The 18,156-nt window shown below is 53.2% G+C and overlaps 2 protein-coding genes across 5 annotated transcripts; one reads left to right on the top strand and one right to left on the bottom strand.

Annotated features, from left to right (window-relative positions):
• The first annotated feature begins 81 nt into the window (after positions 1-81).
• On the top strand, positions 82-3,618 carry PRELID1 (PRELI domain containing 1). Its single transcript, XM_045798817.2, has 5 exons — positions 82-342; positions 898-1,123; positions 2,371-2,484; positions 2,596-2,674; positions 2,905-3,618. Exons 1-5 carry the CDS (start codon positions 251-253, stop codon positions 3,051-3,053), a joined length of 660 nt encoding a protein of 219 aa, XP_045654773.1. The 5' UTR covers positions 82-250; the 3' UTR covers positions 3,054-3,618.
• Positions 3,619-3,714: 96 nt separating this feature from the next.
• Positions 3,715-8,197, bottom strand: MXD3 (MAX dimerization protein 3). Of its 4 annotated transcripts, XM_045798636.2 has the most exons (6): positions 7,746-8,197; positions 7,362-7,467; positions 6,685-6,714; positions 6,442-6,556; positions 4,274-4,457; positions 3,942-4,199 (listed from the first exon to the last, which is right to left on the bottom strand). In XM_045798636.2, the coding sequence occupies exons 1-6, from the start codon at positions 7,813-7,815 to the stop codon at positions 4,084-4,086; spliced, it is 621 nt and encodes a 206-aa protein (XP_045654592.2). In that variant the 5' UTR covers positions 7,816-8,197; the 3' UTR covers positions 3,942-4,083. The 4 variants fall into 4 exon arrangements, with proteins under 4 accessions (XP_045654347.2, XP_045654413.2, XP_045654592.2 ...); XM_045798391.2 differs by having other exon boundaries at positions 3,715-4,457; XM_045798676.2 differs by lacking the exon at positions 6,685-6,714.
• Between the last annotated feature and the right edge of the window lie 9,959 nt (positions 8,198-18,156).

The following is an 18,156-nucleotide window of genomic DNA, read 5'->3' as shown; positions in this document are numbered from 1 at the left end:
GGGGAGGGGGCGGGGCCGCGGGGTCACGTGCGCGGGCGCCGGAAGTGGTGGGTACTGCGCGGCTGCGCCGGAAGTTGCGCGCGGCCCGACAATTCCTCATGGCGGCGGCGGCTGCTTGGGCGCGGCACGGTGGTGACTGAGCTGCGAGCCTGGCGGGCGTGCGCCGAGCCTCGGTCCGGCCTCCGCGTGCCCCTCCCGGGCTTCGCACCCCTGATGCTGCGCGGGTGCTGAGTCCGCCCCGGCCGGGACGATGGTGAAGTATTTCCTGGGCCAGAGTGTGCTCCGGAGTTCCTGGGACCAAGTGTTCGCTGCCTTCTGGCAGCGGTACCCGAATCCCTATAGGTAGGTGGCCCTGGAAAGAGCAGTCCTGCCCCCTCGCTGTTTGGAGATTCAAGTGTGGGGCCGGGAGAGAATCGACATCGAGTCCGAGGTAGGGCATCGTCGGAACCGTGGCCTATCCGAGAAGCGGCCAGGCCAGGCCTGCAAGGTAGTGGAAGGAGGCTGGGCCTGGGCGGTGGTTTACTTGAGGCCCCAGTCCAAGGTTCTCTCGTTTCGGGGTGGTGAGACAGGAAGAGGCGGCGGCACAGCAGTTGGGAGGGATCTTGGGGTTGGAAATCCCGGCGCTGGCCTAGTCTTCTGCCTGTGTGTGGCGTTCTCCGCTGGTGTGATAAATCATGAGGTCCAGTCCCCGCTGGAATCCGGTCAGCAAGAGGGCGGGAGTTGGAATTTGCCCTCGGATAGTCGCAAGGGACTCTAGTTGAGGTCTGAGCCACACTACTCTATCGGTGCAAGTTTGGGGAAGGTATGGCCATTCTGGGTAGGGAGGCTCCAGGTGGGAACCCCAACAGGCTTTCAGCGGCATGTTTCCGAGGGTCACCTTCATTCTGATACTTGCAGCAAACATGTCTTGACGGAAGACATAGTGCACCGGGAGGTGACCCCTGACCAGAAACTCCTGTCCCGGCGTCTCCTGACCAAGACCAACAGGATGCCCCGCTGGGCCGAGCGACTGTTTCCTGCCAATGTCGCTCACTCGGTGTACATCCTGGAGGATTCTATTGTGGACCCGCAGAACCAGACCATGACCACCTTCACCTGGAACATCAACCACGCCCGGCTGATGGTGAGACTACCCTCCCCGTTGGTCCCCCAAAAGTAGCTCCAGGTACATGTGGCTAGGAAGCCGTGAAGGAGCTTCTGTTGACTGAGGCAGATTTGGGTTACTGGGGAGTGACAGTTCTAGAGCGTAAACTCAGGGTGATTTTCGTAGCCACTTAAGTGTCTGTGGACTTTTTAACTCATTCATGCTGTAGGGAAGGGGCATTTATTTTACAGAGTTGTCCCAAATACTAAATACAGTGCGCCCTCACTGTGCCTGGGACGCGTATAGTTTGGGCCCACAGAAGTGATGCTGAGGGAAGGAGGCCGTGGTTTTCAAACGGGAATCCATCAATCCATAAGCAGTTTCTTTGGTTGTGCCTCAGAGGGGAGAGGATCTGGGCCCCTTGCCCCCTGATGATTAGAGGAGCTCCACTATATCTGTCTTACATAATGGGTTTTTGCCTGAGATTTTGGGGGGAAAGGTTCATATACCTTATGATTTCTTGCCTATAAAAAAGCTGGAAAACCCATGGTTAAAGGAACATCCTACAGTATCTTCTCACATGTGACTATACTGAAAGCTCTTACTCAGAATTTCAGAGAGCTCTTATTCTTTTTCTCAGCTGACTTCTTCACAGTGGCTCTGGGAGCTGGGTATTACTCTCTATTGTGCAAAGAGGGAAGTGAGGTACCGAGAGGAAGTGCCCTGCAAGGTCACAGAGTGAGCGGGCACCTCGATGTTCCACCCGAGTTTTCTGAAGGCTTCACAGCTGACTGCCCTGAGGGCATAATCTTTTTATAAATTACGAAGATAGTGATCCAGCTGTGAGACATGTCTTTTAAGTGTTGCTCTCGGAAGTACTGGTTCACTTGTCAGATAACGAGAGCTGTGACGTTTGCCAGATTTCCATATTTATTTCACCTGCTAGGGAGCTCAGGCGCTGTCGTGGGTGGAAGGCAGGCTAAAAGCACTGCACATAAAGCTACCAAAGTCCAGGGCCAGGGTGGAGCTGGCACACACTCTATTGATCCCGAGTCTATATGCCTTTTAGTTTAAAGGGTCAAAGGAGAGGTTTTAGAGAGCAAAATGGCCTTTTTTATCTTCTTGCTCTCTTCCTGAAATGAAGGTTGGGAATACAGTAAGGAAAAGAAGTAGATTTTCAGTTTATTGCTTTACCCTGTGAAAAAGAGGCAGGGGATCAAATTCATGTGCAGTTGATTAAGTGAAAGACTCCCCCACGATTGTGGTTGGCCTGACTCCCTGCACAGGTGGTGGAGGAACGATGTGTTTACTGTGTGAACTCTGATAACAGCGGCTGGACCGAAATCCGCCGGGAAGCCTGGGTCTCCTCTAGCTTATTTGGTGTCTCCAGAGCTGTCCAGGTGAGCAGCGTTGTGGGGGTGCTGGGGCTTTGGGGCCCCGGGCATTGGGCATGAAGACTGGGCTAGGGGTCAGTAGGAAGCTCAGAATCCTTCCTCCTTTTCTTTCGCCAGGAATTTGGTCTTGCCCGGTTCAAAAGCAACGTGACCAAGACTATGAAGGGCTTTGAGTACATCTTGGCCAAGCTGCAAGGTGAGAGGCTCTGGGCACAAAAGGAGGCTGGGGTCCAGTCCTAGTAGCCCTGACGGGTGTGGAGTCTACAGCTGTCACCACCCCACTCTAAGCCTGGGACCCCTCATCTGTACCCTGGGGTGTACCCTTTGGACAGGGCCTGGCCCCAAGAGGAGGAATGTCAGGGAGGAGGGGTGTTGAGGTGGGTCTTCCTGGTAACTTCTGAAGCCAGCCCCTGCCCTTTGCTGCAGGTGAGGCCCCTTCCAAAACCCTCGTTGAGACAGCCAAGGAAGCCAAGGAGAAGGCAAAGGAGACGGCACTGGCAGCTACAGAGAAGGCCAAGGACCTTGCCAGCAAGGCGGCCACCAAGCAGCAGCAGCAGCAGCAGCACTTCGTGTAGCTAGCCCAGGCCCTGGCGTGGTAGGACACCTGACCACCCGGCTCAAGTCCCTCTGCCCTTCCCCTTTGTACTTTATTATTAAAAGTCAACTTCCAGCCCTTTCTACTGTCCGGGTGGTGGGTTGGGGCTGGGTGTCCTGTTTGGCATTAACAGTGCAACAGGCGCATTCCCCATGTCTGAACCGGGCCTATGGATTCCCGCATCAGGCAGCTGAGGACGGGCACGGGCAGGGGCGGTGGCTCGCTCACGGTCACAGACAGTGTGCAGGTGCAGGGGTAGGAAGTGCTAGACTGTAAGCTCCCTGAGGGCAGGGACCTTTGTCGTGTGCTCATGTGTGTGTCCCAAGTACCTGGAACAGTAGCACATAAACAGGCACTCAATAAATAGTTCTTGAATTCAATCAGCCCTAGCTCTGGAGTCAGAAAGCCTTAGTTGGAATCGACTCCACGCTCTCCTGGCTTCGGGCTTCAGGCAAGTCTTGTACTCAGCCCCAGTGCCACCTGTGAAACGGGGCCAGACAGCCCCCAACTGTGAGGATTAAAAGGACGCTGCCTAGTACGGTGAATGGTGTCGGTCATGGCTACTGATCTCATTTCCTCTTTTCCAGTTTGTCCGTGGCTGGGAGTTCCCCATTTTCATCAGGCAAGACCATGGACAGGAAGTTAGTAAAGAGGCTTTTAATGAAAATACTGTACAGTATCTGGGACAAAGGCCAGGGGGCCTTCTCTAGGAAGGAACGTGAGGGCCCAAGAGGCTTCCTGCCCCTTGGGGACGGCAGAGCCAAGTGCTACAAAAGTGGCCTGGAAGGGTGGCCCAGGCCCAAGCTGCCTGCCCTGCAGGGCTCAGGGGAAACCCAGGCACCCCTCCCCAGGAGGGACTGCCGGCAGCCAGCGTCATGGTGGGGGGCAGGCACCTGTTCCTGTGTAAGGGTCCTTTTAGTCCATTCCAAGCAGCCCGTGAGGCTTGTGGGGCTCCTGGCTCAGAGCCGAGGGCAGTCTGCGGGCGGAGGCCCGCTCCGGGTCGGTGAAGGTCATAGCCAGGTGCCGCCGCCGTGTGAGTAGCTGTGCTCCTGGCCCGCACTGAAGCCCCGCAGCAGCTCAGCCTCGCCCCCGAACACCAGGCTCTCCACGTCCACCTCCACCTCCTCTGCGCAGGGAGGGGTCCGGTCAGGAGACCTGGCCCACTCCGCCCACGCAAGCCCTTGGCTTCCGGCCACTCACCTTGGTCTGAGTCGGAGCGCTCGGAGGAGAGACCCGAGGAGTCCAGGCTGTCTGCCCGCGGCCGCTCCCTCTCGCCTGGCCCTGCCAGCCCCCGGAGCCGCTCCAGCTGCCGCCGCAGGCTCTGCTGCTCGCTGCGCAGCTTCTCCTTGAGCCGCCGCGCCTTCTGCTCCTGCTCCTCCAGCTTCTGCGGGTCCCAAGGGAGCAAGCGCCCGGGGTCAGCTGCCTAGAGGCTCGGGCCTCCCCCCAACACCACTCAGAAGCGGCCGTGGCCACCTGGTGACCGCCTGCTCCAGACAAGGCTGAAGCGCCTGCGCCCCAGAGGGCTGTTCCCACACGCTCCAGGAGGCCAGCCCTCCTGCTCTCTGGTTCCGCGTAAATGGCCTGTGAGCAGGCGGCTTGATGAGCTGGGGACGGCACCGCGATCTTAAAGGCCATCAGGGCCTAGTCAGGTGACACGAGGCTTTCTTCCGTGGCAAGCAGCAGAGATCGGGGAGGACTGAGGCACGGCGGCAAGTGGGCACTACGGCTCAGTGAGGTGGCCCCCTCCCTGTAGGTTCTAGCCGGTTACAGCCATATAGAGACAGGCCCGGTGCTGCCACATTCCCCGATTTTGTTTAAGAAAAGCTGAAAGACTTTTTCATGTCAAATGTCCTTTTAAGTGCTGCCAGCTAATTTAAATTTTTAGAAATCTATAGACCAAACAAAGCCTACCAGTTTGTAACTCCTGGTTAAGACCTTCCCAGGAACCGCAGAGCTTTAGCACATTAATCCCCCTCAAGCTCTGCCAGCCTGGGGTCCAGGGACTGGAGGGCCAAGGGTCCTCCCACCAGAGCCCTTGGTGGGCAGAAGCCTGTGTTCAGTCAACAAGAAGGGGAGAACTGAGCAGGGGAACATTTGTACTGGGTATAGAAGGATGAGTAAGAGCTGCCTAGCCAAAGATGGGGAAAGAAGCAGCAACCAAACAGAGGGAACCTGGGAAGATCACGGAGAATTCAGCTTTTCTGGTGGGGCATGGGAAGATAAGAGACCAAAAGCAGACAGTGCCAAGGCCTGGGCTGTGAAGGGCCTACAGTTTTACAGGAAGTAAGGAAGGATCTGAGACTGTCCTGTCAGGAGCCACGGAAGGTTTCCAGCAGGAGACCAACCTGGACAGATCTGAATGCTGCAAATTACATTGGAAGGCAAGGTGGAGGACAGCCCAGAGGGGGCCAGGTAGTCCAGGAGAGGGGTGATAGGGCTTCAAGAAAGCATTCCCCAGGTTCTGCCCGTGGGGCAGCCAGCACCCAAGGGGCACACATCATCCCTCCAGAACCAGGCTAGGCAAGCTCCATGTGAGAAATGGGCCAGGGTGTTCTTCAGCACAATGAGGGGAGCAGGCACTCTTGGGGCAGTGCTGACAGGCCCTGCACCGTGATTTACTTGCTGCGTAGCACATGGAACTGTGTCTACCACAGCCCCTGGTGCCTAGAACAGGGCCTGGCGGAACAGGTGCTCAAACACTTGTCGAAGGAAACTGCAAGCCAGGGGACTTGGGCCTGAGTTATGACTGTGCCTCTTGTTAGCTGTGCTGCTTAGTCCTTGGCCCGGCTGTGCCTCCATTTCTTCCTCCAGGAGGGCAGGAAAAGGCCTCTATTGTTTCCAAGGCCACTTCTAGCCCCCCCAACCCCTGCAATCTGGGGCTGCATGGGGCTTGAGCTGGCACACCCCACTCCTGTCCACCAGGGGGCACTGAGCTTAGCCCAGGAAGCAGAAGGGTGCTGAGAGGAGGGGTGACGGGCTTCCTCTGTCCTTCCCCTCTCCTGGACTCTCAGACTGCCTCCCAAAATGGCATCAGAATAGATGGCTCAGAACAGGAGGCCTTGGAAGGATGGGAGAGTGGAAACCTCTGCAGTGACATGTGACACAGAATATTTTCAACAGCCATGCCCCTCTGTACAGAGGGGGAAACAAAGTCCAGAGAGGCTGAGTGACTTGTCACAGTTAGGACTGAAGTGATAATAGCTATAATAACTGTGAACATTTATTGGGCAAACTCACTTAAGCCTCAGAACAATCCTCTTGAGTTTTCTGCTTTTCTTCCTACTTGATGCAAATGGAAGCTAAAGGCACAGAGAACTGTCCCATGTCACACAGCTGGGGCCTCTCCGCAGTTCCATATAGCTCCTTACCTGGATGTGCATCCTGGCCCAGCGCAGAAGGCTTAGCGTGGTGTAGCGGGCACAGTCAGCCCCCAGGGGCATCTGCTGTTTTAGCTGCTCCAGGCACCGCTTCAGCTGGGCCCTCCTGCGGGGGAAGGGGTCTGGAGGGCAGTGCCAGCCCAGCCTTGCTGGCCAGAGGGACAACAGGGGAGGGAAGGCCAGAGGGAGATGGTTCCTGGGGCCCGATGCTGTCAGGGCAAAGCTGGGACTCACCTGCGTTTCTCCAGCTCATTGTGCACAGACCTGCCAATGCCAGGGAGGGTGGGGTGAGGGGGTGTCAGCTAGTACCCACACCTTCAGTCCCAGGGGCTTAACATCCACTATAGATGTGGGCCTCAAACTCGCCTAATGTGGGGACTTGTGCCAGTCCTGAGCACTGGAGTCCGCAGACAGAGGCAGAGACGCCGTGCCAAATGCTGAAAAGCCTGCCTGGGTGGTTGTGGGGGCCAGACGGGGCCCTCTACCAGCAGTCAGGAAGGGCTTCCTGGACAGAAGTGACACTTGAGCCGGGCCAGAAACATGCTACCCAACGTGGGGTAGTGGAAGGAGAGGCATTAAACTTGAAGGGATTAGCATGTGCAAAGGGTTGAGAAGAGAAAAGAGAAGTCTGTGGGGGAAACTGAGTGGAGATGCAGAGTGCAAGAGTGTGAGTGGAAGGAAGACCCTAAAGTCTCTTGTTCATAGTTTCTGACACATAACGGGTGCTCAAGAAATAGTCTTGGACTATTGAACAGAGGGCCGTGAGATGGCAGGAGAGGTCTGAACTGCCTCCAGAGTAGGGGACCTGGCCCAGAGGTACAAGCAGCAAGGAGGAAGTGGGCAAAGGTGAGGCCCCATGAGGGATGGCACCCATCCCCCCTCCTCTCCCCACCATCCCCAGCCCTCCTCACCGCCCACTGTCCGGCGCGCCAGAAGCTTGGGGGGATCGCTTCCTCCTCCTGTAGACTGGGCCTGGACTGCGGAGCGGGCACAGGGACGCGTAGCCATGCTCGGCTTCTGCCAGAGAGAGCCCCAGCCCGCTTCAGGCTGGGGCTGGTCCCAGCAGGCGCCCCTGGGAAGGCACGGTCAGGGAAGGGCTTTGGGCGCCAGGGCCATTTCCCCAACCCCTCCCAGTCCGACTGCCCGGGGACCCCTCCCCCCCCCAGTTGAGGGCGGGGTGCCCCGGGGCTACTGCCTAAAGCCATTCATGCATCCTCCTCATTGGGAGCCAATTCCAGCCCAGGCCTGTGTCAGCGGGGTTGCCGTCTGGAGTCCGGCCAAGAGTTCTTCCTCACCTCTCTCACGGCGCTCCAGGAACTCGGCCGCCTGCAGCAGGACCTGGATATTGCTGGCCACGGGTTCCATGTCGGGGACAGCTGGCGGCAGGCGGGCCTAGGGTGCCGGCCCGAAGAGCGGCTGCACCACTTTTGTTACAATGTAACTGACACGGTGCAACAAACACAGGGGCCGGTCCCGCCCCTGGGACACCCCGCCCCTGGGACGGCCCAGCCCTTGGCCCCGCCCCCTGGAAAGGGGCCAGGGAAGAGAAGACCACCTCCACGAGCCCGCCCACTCCCTCAGACACCCGGGGCTGCCACGGGCGCCGATTCCAGGCCCAGCCTTTGAGTGAATCCCCCGGCTGGAGGGGCCCCCGTCTTGCCCATTTCGCTCAGCGACCCGCGCCTACTGCTTAGTATATCAGGGCCTCAGTTTTCCAGCCCCAAGCTGATAGAGAAGGCTCTGCACCTAAAATGGTACTCGGGGCCCTTGGTCTCCGGGAGGGAGGCCCCAGCTCGGTCGCTGCACGTGGGCGCCGCAGAGGCGGGGCCGGCGGGCACCCTCGCCCATTTGCCCGCGGCCTCCTGCGGCTGGCTGCCGTCACCTTCAGGGCGGGGCGGAGAGCTTCTGAGGCACTATTGGCTGCAAGCGGCCCCGCCCTCTCCCTCCGCTGGTCAACACGTTCAGGCGGGAAAACGAGCAGGTTTCAAATTTGAAAACCCGGGCGATCGGGGCGGGGTTGGGCAGGGAACAGAGCTGCAGTGCGCAGGCGCTGGGGGAGGGGGCACGGATCCAGCTCCTATGCTCGAGGGTCCGTGCCCTCGCCAGCCTGCCATCTGCCCCCGTATGGCCCCACTGGGCCTCAGCTTCCTATTGTGGCGAAGGGGAATAGTTTCCTGGCGGCGGCTCCTCACCTGCAGGGAAGCTAATGTTGCTATGAGACTGTCGGTAGGGTACCACTTTCCCAAGCCAGGCCACACTCTAGAAGCAGGCGAACTAGCTTGCTAGGGAGCCCTGGGTTCTGGAGCCCACGGACTTGGGTTCCTCTCCTGTCCCCGCTGCTTCTCAGCTGGTGACTCGGGAAGTGACCTCCCTCCTGTATGTTCAGGAAGCCCTGTGACAACAGCACTGTCGCAGGATCAGAGCCCTTGCCCATCCCTGCCCAGTAGGTTGCAGCTGCTGACTTCTGAGGCCAGGGCAACCAGAGGCAGGATTCTTCCCCCCACAGAACCCCGGGTTGCCTGAGTCCACGAGCACTTCTTTCACATGATTTTTTAGTCTCCCAAAGGAGTATATGCAGTGACTTCTAAGGGTAGCACCAGTAGGTGTGGCCACACCTGCGGGAACAGTGAGTCTACGGGTGGAGGCAGGAAGATGAAAGCAGCTGCTACAGGGTGGAGAGCATTCTAGAGAGCCAGGCAGGGGCTGAGTGTGAAATGGCTAAGAGGGACGAGATTCTGTATTAAGAGACACCTGGGAAATACATGATATATGGCAGTCAGTTGGGTTTCTCTAAGAGTCACTCCCAGAGGAACCACTGACATACTCAGCCAAACTGCTGCCTGGAACCATCCACCCATTCACCCATCCGTTCACTCACAAGATATTAGCAGAGCAGTTCCTGGATCCCAGGCTCTGTGCCCAGGACTGGAGAATACAAAATGGGCAAAACCACATAGGGTTCCTGCCTTTGCAGAGCTCACAGGCAAGGGGGGACATGATGGACACAGTAATCACACAACGGAGTTACAGTTCTGACAGGTCCTCATAGGAAAAGTCACAACACGAAGCCAAGTCCTACGGAGCATTTGTCCTAATCAGGGAGGGCAGAGAAGGCTTTCCTGAGGAAGTGGATGAACAAGTGTTATCTTTGTAGAGGTCTGTAGGAGAACCGCAGCCCCAGGAACAAAAGGTGCAAAGGCCTGAGGCAGAAAAGAATGTAGGCGGACCAAAAGGAGGCCGACGTGGCGGACAAGCCCACTACAGGTGTATTGGTCTTCCAAATCTCCACCCACAATCAGTTATGTCTGAAGAAAGGCCGTCACAAGCCATGTGAATGAATTCCCAATTTTATTTCCCTAAAGTCGGCATCCACACAGTGCAGGCGCAGAGAGTGACCACACCGAGAAGTGGACTTCGTCCTAGGAGCTGCCACAGGTAGAACTGGAGCTAGAAACAGCACGGAGACTCAGGTCAGCTTGGCCTCAAGGCCTCTTGTGGATAGGGGTCAGGGTTCCCAGCCAGGGGAACGGGAAGCAACAAATCCCAGGAAGCAGGGCAGGTGGGGAGGACGGAGGAGGATGTGTCTTTTTCCTCTATCTACTTGTAAGTTTTCTCTTCATCTTTGGCTATGATACACCTGGATGTGATTGCTTTGTGCTTGTCTTGCTTAGAATGTTGTGAGTTTCTGGAAAGTCTTTCAGTCTTTATTTCTTCAAATATTTTTTCCTGCCCTATTTTCTTCCTCCTCTTAACTCTGATCCCAGTTTCATGTATCCTTCCCAGTCCGAGAATATATCAATGCTAAGCGATGGTGTTCATGTTTTCAAGTGTGTGGTTTTGTTGTTGTTGTTTTTTTTTTAATCTCTCTGCTTCAGTGTAAGTTCTGTTTAGTTGTCTTCAAGTTTGCTTATTCTTTCTTTTGTGAAGTCCAACTTGGTGTTTAGCCCATCCATTGTGGTTTTTACTTTAGCCACTGTATTTTTCAGATCCAGAATTTCCATTTCGTCTTTTTTTTTTTTAAGTTTTCTACCCAGGAGCGCCTGGGTGGCTCAGTTGTTAAGCGTCTGTCTTCGGCTCAGGGCGTGATCCTGGCGTTATGGGATCGAGCCCCACATCAGGCTCTTCCACTATGAGCCTGCTTCTTCCTCTCCCACTCCCCCTGCTTGTGTTCCCTCTCTCGCTGGCTGTCTCTATCTCTGTCAAATAAATAAATAAAATCTTTTTAAAAAAAAGTTTTCTATCCATATCCCAGAATATCTCACTACCTCATGTATTAATTTCCTAGGGTTATAAAAAAGTTCTATAAAATGATGGCTTAGAAACACAGAAAGGTAGTCTCTCGCAGTTCGGGAGGCCAAAAGTCCAAACTCAGTGGTCAGCAGGGTTAGTCCCATCTGGCAGTTCTGGGGGACAGTCTGTTCCAGGCCTCTCTCCTCACTGCTGGTGGCTGGCAGCAGTCCTTGGCATTCCTCGGCATGGAGATGTATCACTTCAATCTCTGCCTCTAGCTTCACAAGGCCTTCTCCCCTGTGTCTCTCTGGGTCCAAATTTCCCTTTCTTATAAGGACACCAGTCACTGGATTTAGGGCCCAATATTAGGACCTCATTTTAACTTACCTAATTACATCTGTTAAAGACTCTATTTCTAAATTAGGGCACATTCGGAGGTTCTGGATAGACAAGAATTTTTGAAAGATACTCTTCAACTCACACCCCTTCTCTCTCCCATTATTATTCTTTTCCCATAAATTATTTCATATATTTATGATAGTTTATGTCCTTATCTGCTAATTCCAGTAATTTGGGTTTTTTGTAGAACTTCTATTTTTTTAAAAAGATTTATTTATTTGAGAGAGAGAGAGAGAGAGGGAGAGGGAGAGAACACGTGCAAGCAGGGGGAAGGGCAGAGGGCGAGAGAATCTCAGACTCCCTGCTGAGCATGGAGCCCCACTCCATCCTATGACCCATGAGATCATGACCTGAGCCAAAACCAAGGGCTGGGCACTTAAGTGACTGAGCCACCCAGGAGCCCCTGGAACTTCTATTGACTGTGTTTTCTCTTGATTGTAAGACATGAAAGAAATAGGGGCGCCTGGGTAGCGCAGTCATTAAGCGTCTGCCTTCGGGTCAGGGTGTGATCCCGGCGTTCCGGGATCGAGTCCCACATCGGGCTCCTCTGCTGGGAGCCTGCTTCTTCCTCTCCCACTCCCCTGCTGTGTTCCCTCTCTTGCCGGCTGTCTCTCTGTCACATAAATAAATAAAATCTTAAAAAAAAAAAAAAAAGACATGAAAGAAAGAAAATGTGCTTTATAATTTTTTTTTAAGATTTTATTTATTTATTTGACAGAGGTAGAGACAGCCAGCGAGAGAGGGAACACAGCAGGGGGAGTGGGAGAGGAAGAAGCAGGCTCATAGCAGAGGAGCCCGATGTGGGGCCCGATCCCACAACACCGGGATCACGCCCTGAGCCGAAGGCAGACGCTTAACCGCTGTGCCACCCAGGCGCCCCTATAATTTTTGATTCTAGAACATAAAAAGGAGTAAAGAGAGAATATATCAAAGTGTGTGTGTGTGTGTGTCTCTGTGTGTGTATTTGTTTCATTTATTTTCCTGAGAGACCAAGCAAGTCCTTACCTATTTGGCAGTTAGAGCAAAGGGCTTATGATTTGGATTCCTCTTGAGTAGGGATCTGTGAGGAATTTAGCCAAATATACAGTAAAAGTGAACACAGTCATTCTTACACCAACTGCAAGTCCAGGGGATCCCTAAGACAATGGCTGAGGGTGATTTGCTAGGACTCACAGAACCCACTCAAATCGAAAATACACACTGCACACACTGTATTATACAGCACATTACAGGGAAGGGGCACAGATTAAGACTGGCCAAGGAAAGCAGTTCTTGAGTCTGGGAGCTATGAGACGCAGGACTGCTACTATTCTCTCTCCCCATGCATTTAGGATGTGTTCCTTTCCCAGTATTGATGCATGACAGTTACACAGAGTACCGTGTACTAGGGAGGCTATTCCAAGACTCCATACTCCGTTTTTGAAGCTCCATGCCATGGGCATGATTAATGGAGCGCCCACGTGGTTGATCTCAAGTCTCCACTGGACGATATCATGTGCCCCAAAGCCCACCTTAAATCATACTGTCATTCGCTGGCTAGCCCAAGGCCTCTGGGCAAAGATCATCTTCCAAGAGCTGAGGAGAGAAGACAGAGGCCTCTTTTGCAGTCAAGTTAAATGCCACCTCTGTCTTTGGCCAAGACTCTTACAGCAAAATAATCACGCTCCCTCACATTTGGAGGGGCTAGTGTGCAAGTAGGGACAGATTCAAAGAAGCAACTAATATAAAGCCTATAACGCCAGGACGTGCAGTGTGATAGTTTTGTCCTACTTATTTCCCCCTTCGCACCTTATGATAAACTGGTGCGGAGCTATTCAGCTTAGAAATTAGCCGACGCTGGGGCACCTGGGGGGCTCAGTCAGTTAAGTGTCCAACTCTTGATTCAGCTCAGGTCATGATCTCAGGGTCGTGGGATCAAGTCCCACATCAGACTCCCTTGTTCAGTGGGGAGTCTGCTAGAGATTGTCTCTCTCCCTCTCCCTCTGCCTGGCTCCCCCTCCCTCCTCATGCGCTCACTCTCTCTCAAATTAATTAATTAAAAACAAGAAATGAGCTGACGGTGAGGTGAGGTAAGTCCAGTGCTTTCTTAGGACAGTCATTTTCCATCTGTGTTACTTCCTGAGGAGGCACAGAGCCCAACGCAGGGCTCGATCTCAGGACCCCAAGGTCATGACCTGAGCTGAAACCAAGAGTCCGATGCTTAACCGACTGAGCCATCCCAGTGCTCCCTGAGGGGGCTTTGACTCAATTTCCCAATACATTTGACTATGAATACCAATACTGAAACAAGGCCATACTATACCCTATTGCAGTGTGCCGGGAGATGTGTCCTGAAAAGCTCTGGCACATTACTAGAGTCCCACTCAGCCATTAACAACTTGTCCCGTCCATCATCACACTGTGTGACCGAAATGTCCCCCAGAGTTGGGGCGCCTGGGTGGCTCAGTCGTTAAGCGTCTGCCTTCGGCCCAGGGCGTGATCCCAGAGTCCTGGGATCAAGCCCTGCATGGGGCTCCTCGGCTGGGAGCCTGCTGCTTCCTCTCCCGCTCCCCCTGCTTGTGTTCCCTCTCTCGCTGTCTTTCTGTCAAATAAATAAATAAAATCAGGAAGGAAGGAAGGAAGGAAGGAAGGAAGGAAGGAAGGAGGGAGGGAGGGAGGGAGGGAGGAAAGAAGAAAGAAAAAAGAAAAGAAAAGAAAAGAAAAGAAAAGAAAAGAAAAGAAAGAAAGAAAGAAAGAAAGAAAGAAAGAAAGAAAGAAAGAAAGAAAGAAATGTCCCCCAGAGTGATGCCATTTAGGTTTGCAGACTCCCAATTTTTTTTAGGTTTCAAAAGTAAGAGTGGTCTCACAGCAACATGAGTCTTTGCCCTTTCAGGCACCTGGTGTCACTGAGCTCAGAGACAGCATCTGGCTCTGAGCCTCTCCCCAGGCACCAATGCCATATTGCCACACTCTCATGGCACAAGCCACTCACTCATTCCTTGGCCCTCAGTTACCATTCCTCCTCTTCTCCATTTAGACCCTAACTTTTCTATTTTTGGAAGCGGTGTTAGGTTTGGCCACTGTGCTGGTCTAGCATACGCCCCCCTCAGGCCTCTTCCATTGGGACGGGCGGGGATGGGGGGATGATTACCGGGTGCAGAACTAAGGTGAGCTGTCCAGACCGCTCTGCAATACAGCTACGCTCAGTGGCACCCCAATTCTGCCAGATGGGGTGAAGGCACAACGTATGCAGCAGACCCTTAGGAATCGCGACGTAAAGGTTGAAAGCTACAGTTTCTTTTTCAGGGACCGCCTCTTCTTCTGGCACCCGCAGCTGCAGCCCTGGTCCTGGGGCCACAGCATCAGGTAGGACAAAGGAAATTGAGGTGAGGTGGGGAAAAAACAGAAAAGTATAGTGATACCAGCATCCTTCCCATCACCTCTTCTCCAAATCCACCCTCCTCCTGAAAAAGCAGAAGAAGCTGTCTGTGGGAGCTTTCTCTTGGCCTTATGTTGAATGTGAGCACACACTCACGGACGTGTGTAAGCCAGCCCTTCATGCCTTTATTCCCCATTTCAGATTTTTTAAAAAGTGTTTCAACTCCCTGTTCCAATTCTCCATCAAACCATTCCTCTGAGAAGTATAACCTTCTGTCGTCCACCGTTGGACACTATGGGTTACAAAATGTGCTCCTTGCTGAAGAGAAGTGACCTGACAGTCCATGCATTTCTAGCAGCTTCTCTTCCAGTTCTTTGATTTTACCCTGAGCATTTATATCTACCACAGAACAGGCTATGCCCAGGCCAGAGTGACTGTCTGCTCTTGTCAGGAGCCATTGGTCCACAGCCCCGCTCCCTGCCAGGCTTACCAGCATCAGTCTGATTTGCCACATACATGTGGCGACTGCCTATAAGTCAGGAAAAAGCCAAATACAGGGGCTTTTACCCTTGTTCAATCCTTCCATCATTGCTAGAAAAACAGCACACAATTTGGCCCACTGATCTGTTTTGACCTTCTTCATCAGAGTAGTGGACTCCTGGACAGAAAACTGTCCATCTACTGTGGAACTGCCCTCCAGAAACCAACAACTTTGTTGGTCGATGAAAAGCTTTTCATGGGGCACTGCCTGAGTGGCTCAGTAGCCGTAGCGTCCAACAGCTGCTCACGGGGCTCCAGAGCCAGACTTGGGGGAAAAGGGGCTCCCACTCATGAGCACTTCCTCACACTCTCCTGGTGACCTGTTCCTGTCTAAACCATTTCCATTTATGATGGAATACTTCTGGGCATTACCCTCCCCATTAAAGCATTTCCCCAACATCACCCAAGGCATTGTGGGTAGTTCAAGTTTCAAGGTTATTTTATGTCCTTCAATCACAGGGAAAATCTCCAAGTCCAGTAGTAACTATCTCTCAAATGGGAATTTTCTAGTCGCAAATCCCAGCAATTGCCACTAGGTGGCACTCACAGGCTTTCGCCATAAATTCCAGCAGGCTGCGTATGGGGCCGCGGTCCAGCCAACTAAGGACCTGAAGGAGCTCCTGCAATCTCACGGACCCGCACGGAGCGCGTCCCATCAATAGGGCTGGAAGGGCGGCTCCCCACGCCGCCTGTTACAGAGCACAGACGGAGAAGCTCTAGCATACTTCTCTCAACGGCCCTCAGGATTTCTGGAACACGAAGTGCGTACTGGCTGACGCTGAAAGTCACCTGCGCTACTAGCCCCTACCAAGAGTCAGCCCGTCCCCTGCAGCTTCGAAGCCAGACGCCGACTGCTCCCTGCTAGCGATGCACGTCCGAGACAGCAGCGTGTCCAGCAGAAGGCCGCCGGGGCGCACCGGAGGTCTGTCGTGTGTGCGGCCGCCCTCAGGCCTTCTCTCCGCCGCACCTCCGGATAACCCGCAGCTCCCAGAGCGGCACCTGCCGCCTCACCCTGCACTCGTATGTTCTGGAGATGGCTTCCTTTCTCAGATCTCAAGAACCACCTCTGCCAGCTTCACATTTTCCTTCTGCAGCTTCCTCACCCCCTCCCGCCTGCAAAGAGTTGAAGAGAGTAAGAGCCTGGCTCTTGTTTAGGCCTTGGCTGAAGGGAATGTGGTGGCTGGTTTGATCTTCTGTGCAGACCACTCAGACGTTCTTCAGATCGGTCATAAGGCTGTTTCACTTTCTTATCATTTGTGTGTTCACTGGAGCAGCACTTTCCGTTTCCTTCAAGAACTTTCCCTTTGCATTTACAACCTGGCTGACTGCTCAGCACACAAGGCCTGGCTTTCAGCACCTCTTCCTCACTCGGCTTAATCATTTCTAGCTTTTCATTTTAAGTGAGAGATGTGAGACTCTTCCTTTCACTTAAGCACTAAGAGGCTACTGTAGAATTAACTGGCCTCTCCTCAAGACCGTTGTGTCTGTGGGAACAGGGAGGCCCGAAGAGAGGGGGAAAGACAGGGCAGTCGGTTGAGCAGTCAGATCACGCACAACACGCAAGTAATGAATCATGGAACAGTGCATCAACAACTGGGGATGTACTGCATGGTGACTAGTACGACAAAATAAAAATTATTTAAAAAAACACACACAACATATATCAATTAAGTTCACAAATAATGAAAAAAACTAGAAATATTGCAAGAATTACCAAAATGTGACGCAGAGACAGAAAGTGAGCAAACACTGCTGGAAAAATCACCCCAATAGACTTGTTCAACACAGGGTTGCCACAAACCTTCAATTTCTAAAAAACAGAGTATCTGCAAAAAACAATAAAGTGAAGCACTAAAACACGGTACGCCTACACAGACTCAACCACCACCGCCGCTGTTCCTGGAGAAGCCAACCTCTTATCCGAGAAGATGTCAGGGAACTACAAGTGCCACCAATGACACGAAAAGCTCCGCTGTGTTTGAGTCTGTAGAGCCGTTCTGATGTGCAGTGCTATCTGGCAAGCTTTTTGTACAGGGGTGACACAGGACTTGTTCTTTAACACGGACAGACTTCCTTGGATGGTTGACAAATTCGACATTGGCACTGTGGCTGGGGCTTGGTAAAGCCCCAAGGGTCACAGTTTTTACAACTTCTATTCTGCCAGAAGTCTGTTTAAGGTCTTCGATTTGCATTCGAGCTCTCCACTTTGCATTCAGGACCTAAGGGCTATCACGCTGGCTGCTACCAGGTTTCACAGACAGAAACTTTAAACGGACGTCATCTTCCTTCCTTCCTTCCTTCCTTCCTTCCTTCCTTGGATCTTCCTTCCAAGATCCCCAAGTTTGCCAGTGTGCCTGACTTGCCAGAAAGTGATCTCTTTACGCCCACAGGCTTGGACTTCACGGGTCATCAAATGAGCAATAGGCAGGCTCCGTGGAGCACCTATCCACAGGTGTTCAGAGTACTGAATGGCCCTAAGTGAGGGACACACAGTTGGGCACAGGCAGGGTCACGAGTCAGCTTATCTAGTGACAGCCTGGCAGGAAGGAGGGTGGGCTCTGGGCTGACAGCACCATGGGAAGTAAAGCCACTTGTCTGGCAGGTCCTCAAAAAGTTAAACATAGAATCACCATGTGACTCAGCAATTCTACTCCGCGGTACAAAGAGCTGAAGGCAGGGACGCAAGCACACTTGTCCCCGTGGTCATCGCTGCGCTATTCATGCCAGCCAAAGGTACAAGCAACCCAAGTGTCCATCAGCAGACGGATAAAATGCGGTACATCCACACGATGAAATACCGTTTGGCCATGCTGTACTGAGACGCGATAACCTGAGGACACTGAAACCCTAACCCTAACCTCGAAAACATGACACTCAGTGAACTAAGCCGGACACAAAAGGACAAATATTACATGACTACACTAATATTTGAGGTATCTAGAATACGCAAATTCAGGGACAGAGTGGAACAGAGGTGACCAGGGGCCGTGGGGAGGAAGCAATGCGAGTTAGTGTTTAATGAGTAGAGTTTCAGTTGGGGAAGATGCAAAAGTTGTGGACACGGACGGTGGTAATGGTTGCACAAAATTATGAATATACTTAATGTCACTGAGCTTACACTTAAAAATGGTCAAAATGGTCAATTTTATGTATTATGCATACAATTTATGTATATTTTA

The sequence above is a fragment of the Ursus americanus genome, chromosome 15 (assembly GCF_024610735.1).
Source record: "Ursus americanus isolate L20-20 chromosome 15, mUrsAme1.1.p, whole genome shotgun sequence".
NCBI lineage: Eukaryota > Metazoa > Chordata > Mammalia > Carnivora > Ursidae > Ursus > Ursus americanus.
Note: the sequence above shows the minus strand (reverse complement) of the source record. Positions and strands in the feature narration are given on the sequence as shown.

Excerpts from the sequence above, each read along its gene's own strand:
- MXD3 (XM_045798391.2), bottom strand. The coding sequence starts at position 7,815 with ATGGAACCCGTGGCCAGCAATATCCAGGTCCTGCTGCAGGCGGCCGAG. Across the intron at positions 6,557-6,684 it reads AATGAGCTGGAGAAACGCAG|GAGGGCCCAGCTGAAGCGGT; the intron begins GTGAGTCCCAGC and ends CTTCCCCCGCAG. Across the intron at positions 4,458-6,441 it reads GGGCCAGGATGCACATCCAG|AAGCTGGAGGAGCAGGAGCA; the intron begins GTAAGGAGCTAT and ends TGGGACCCGCAG.
- PRELID1 (XM_045798817.2), top strand. The coding sequence starts at position 251 with ATGGTGAAGTATTTCCTGGGCCAGAGTGTGCTCCGGAGTTCCTGGGAC. Across the intron at positions 343-897 it reads CGGTACCCGAATCCCTATAG|CAAACATGTCTTGACGGAAG; the intron begins GTAGGTGGCCCT and ends TGATACTTGCAG. Across the intron at positions 1,124-2,370 it reads TCAACCACGCCCGGCTGATG|GTGGTGGAGGAACGATGTGT; the intron begins GTGAGACTACCC and ends CTCCCTGCACAG.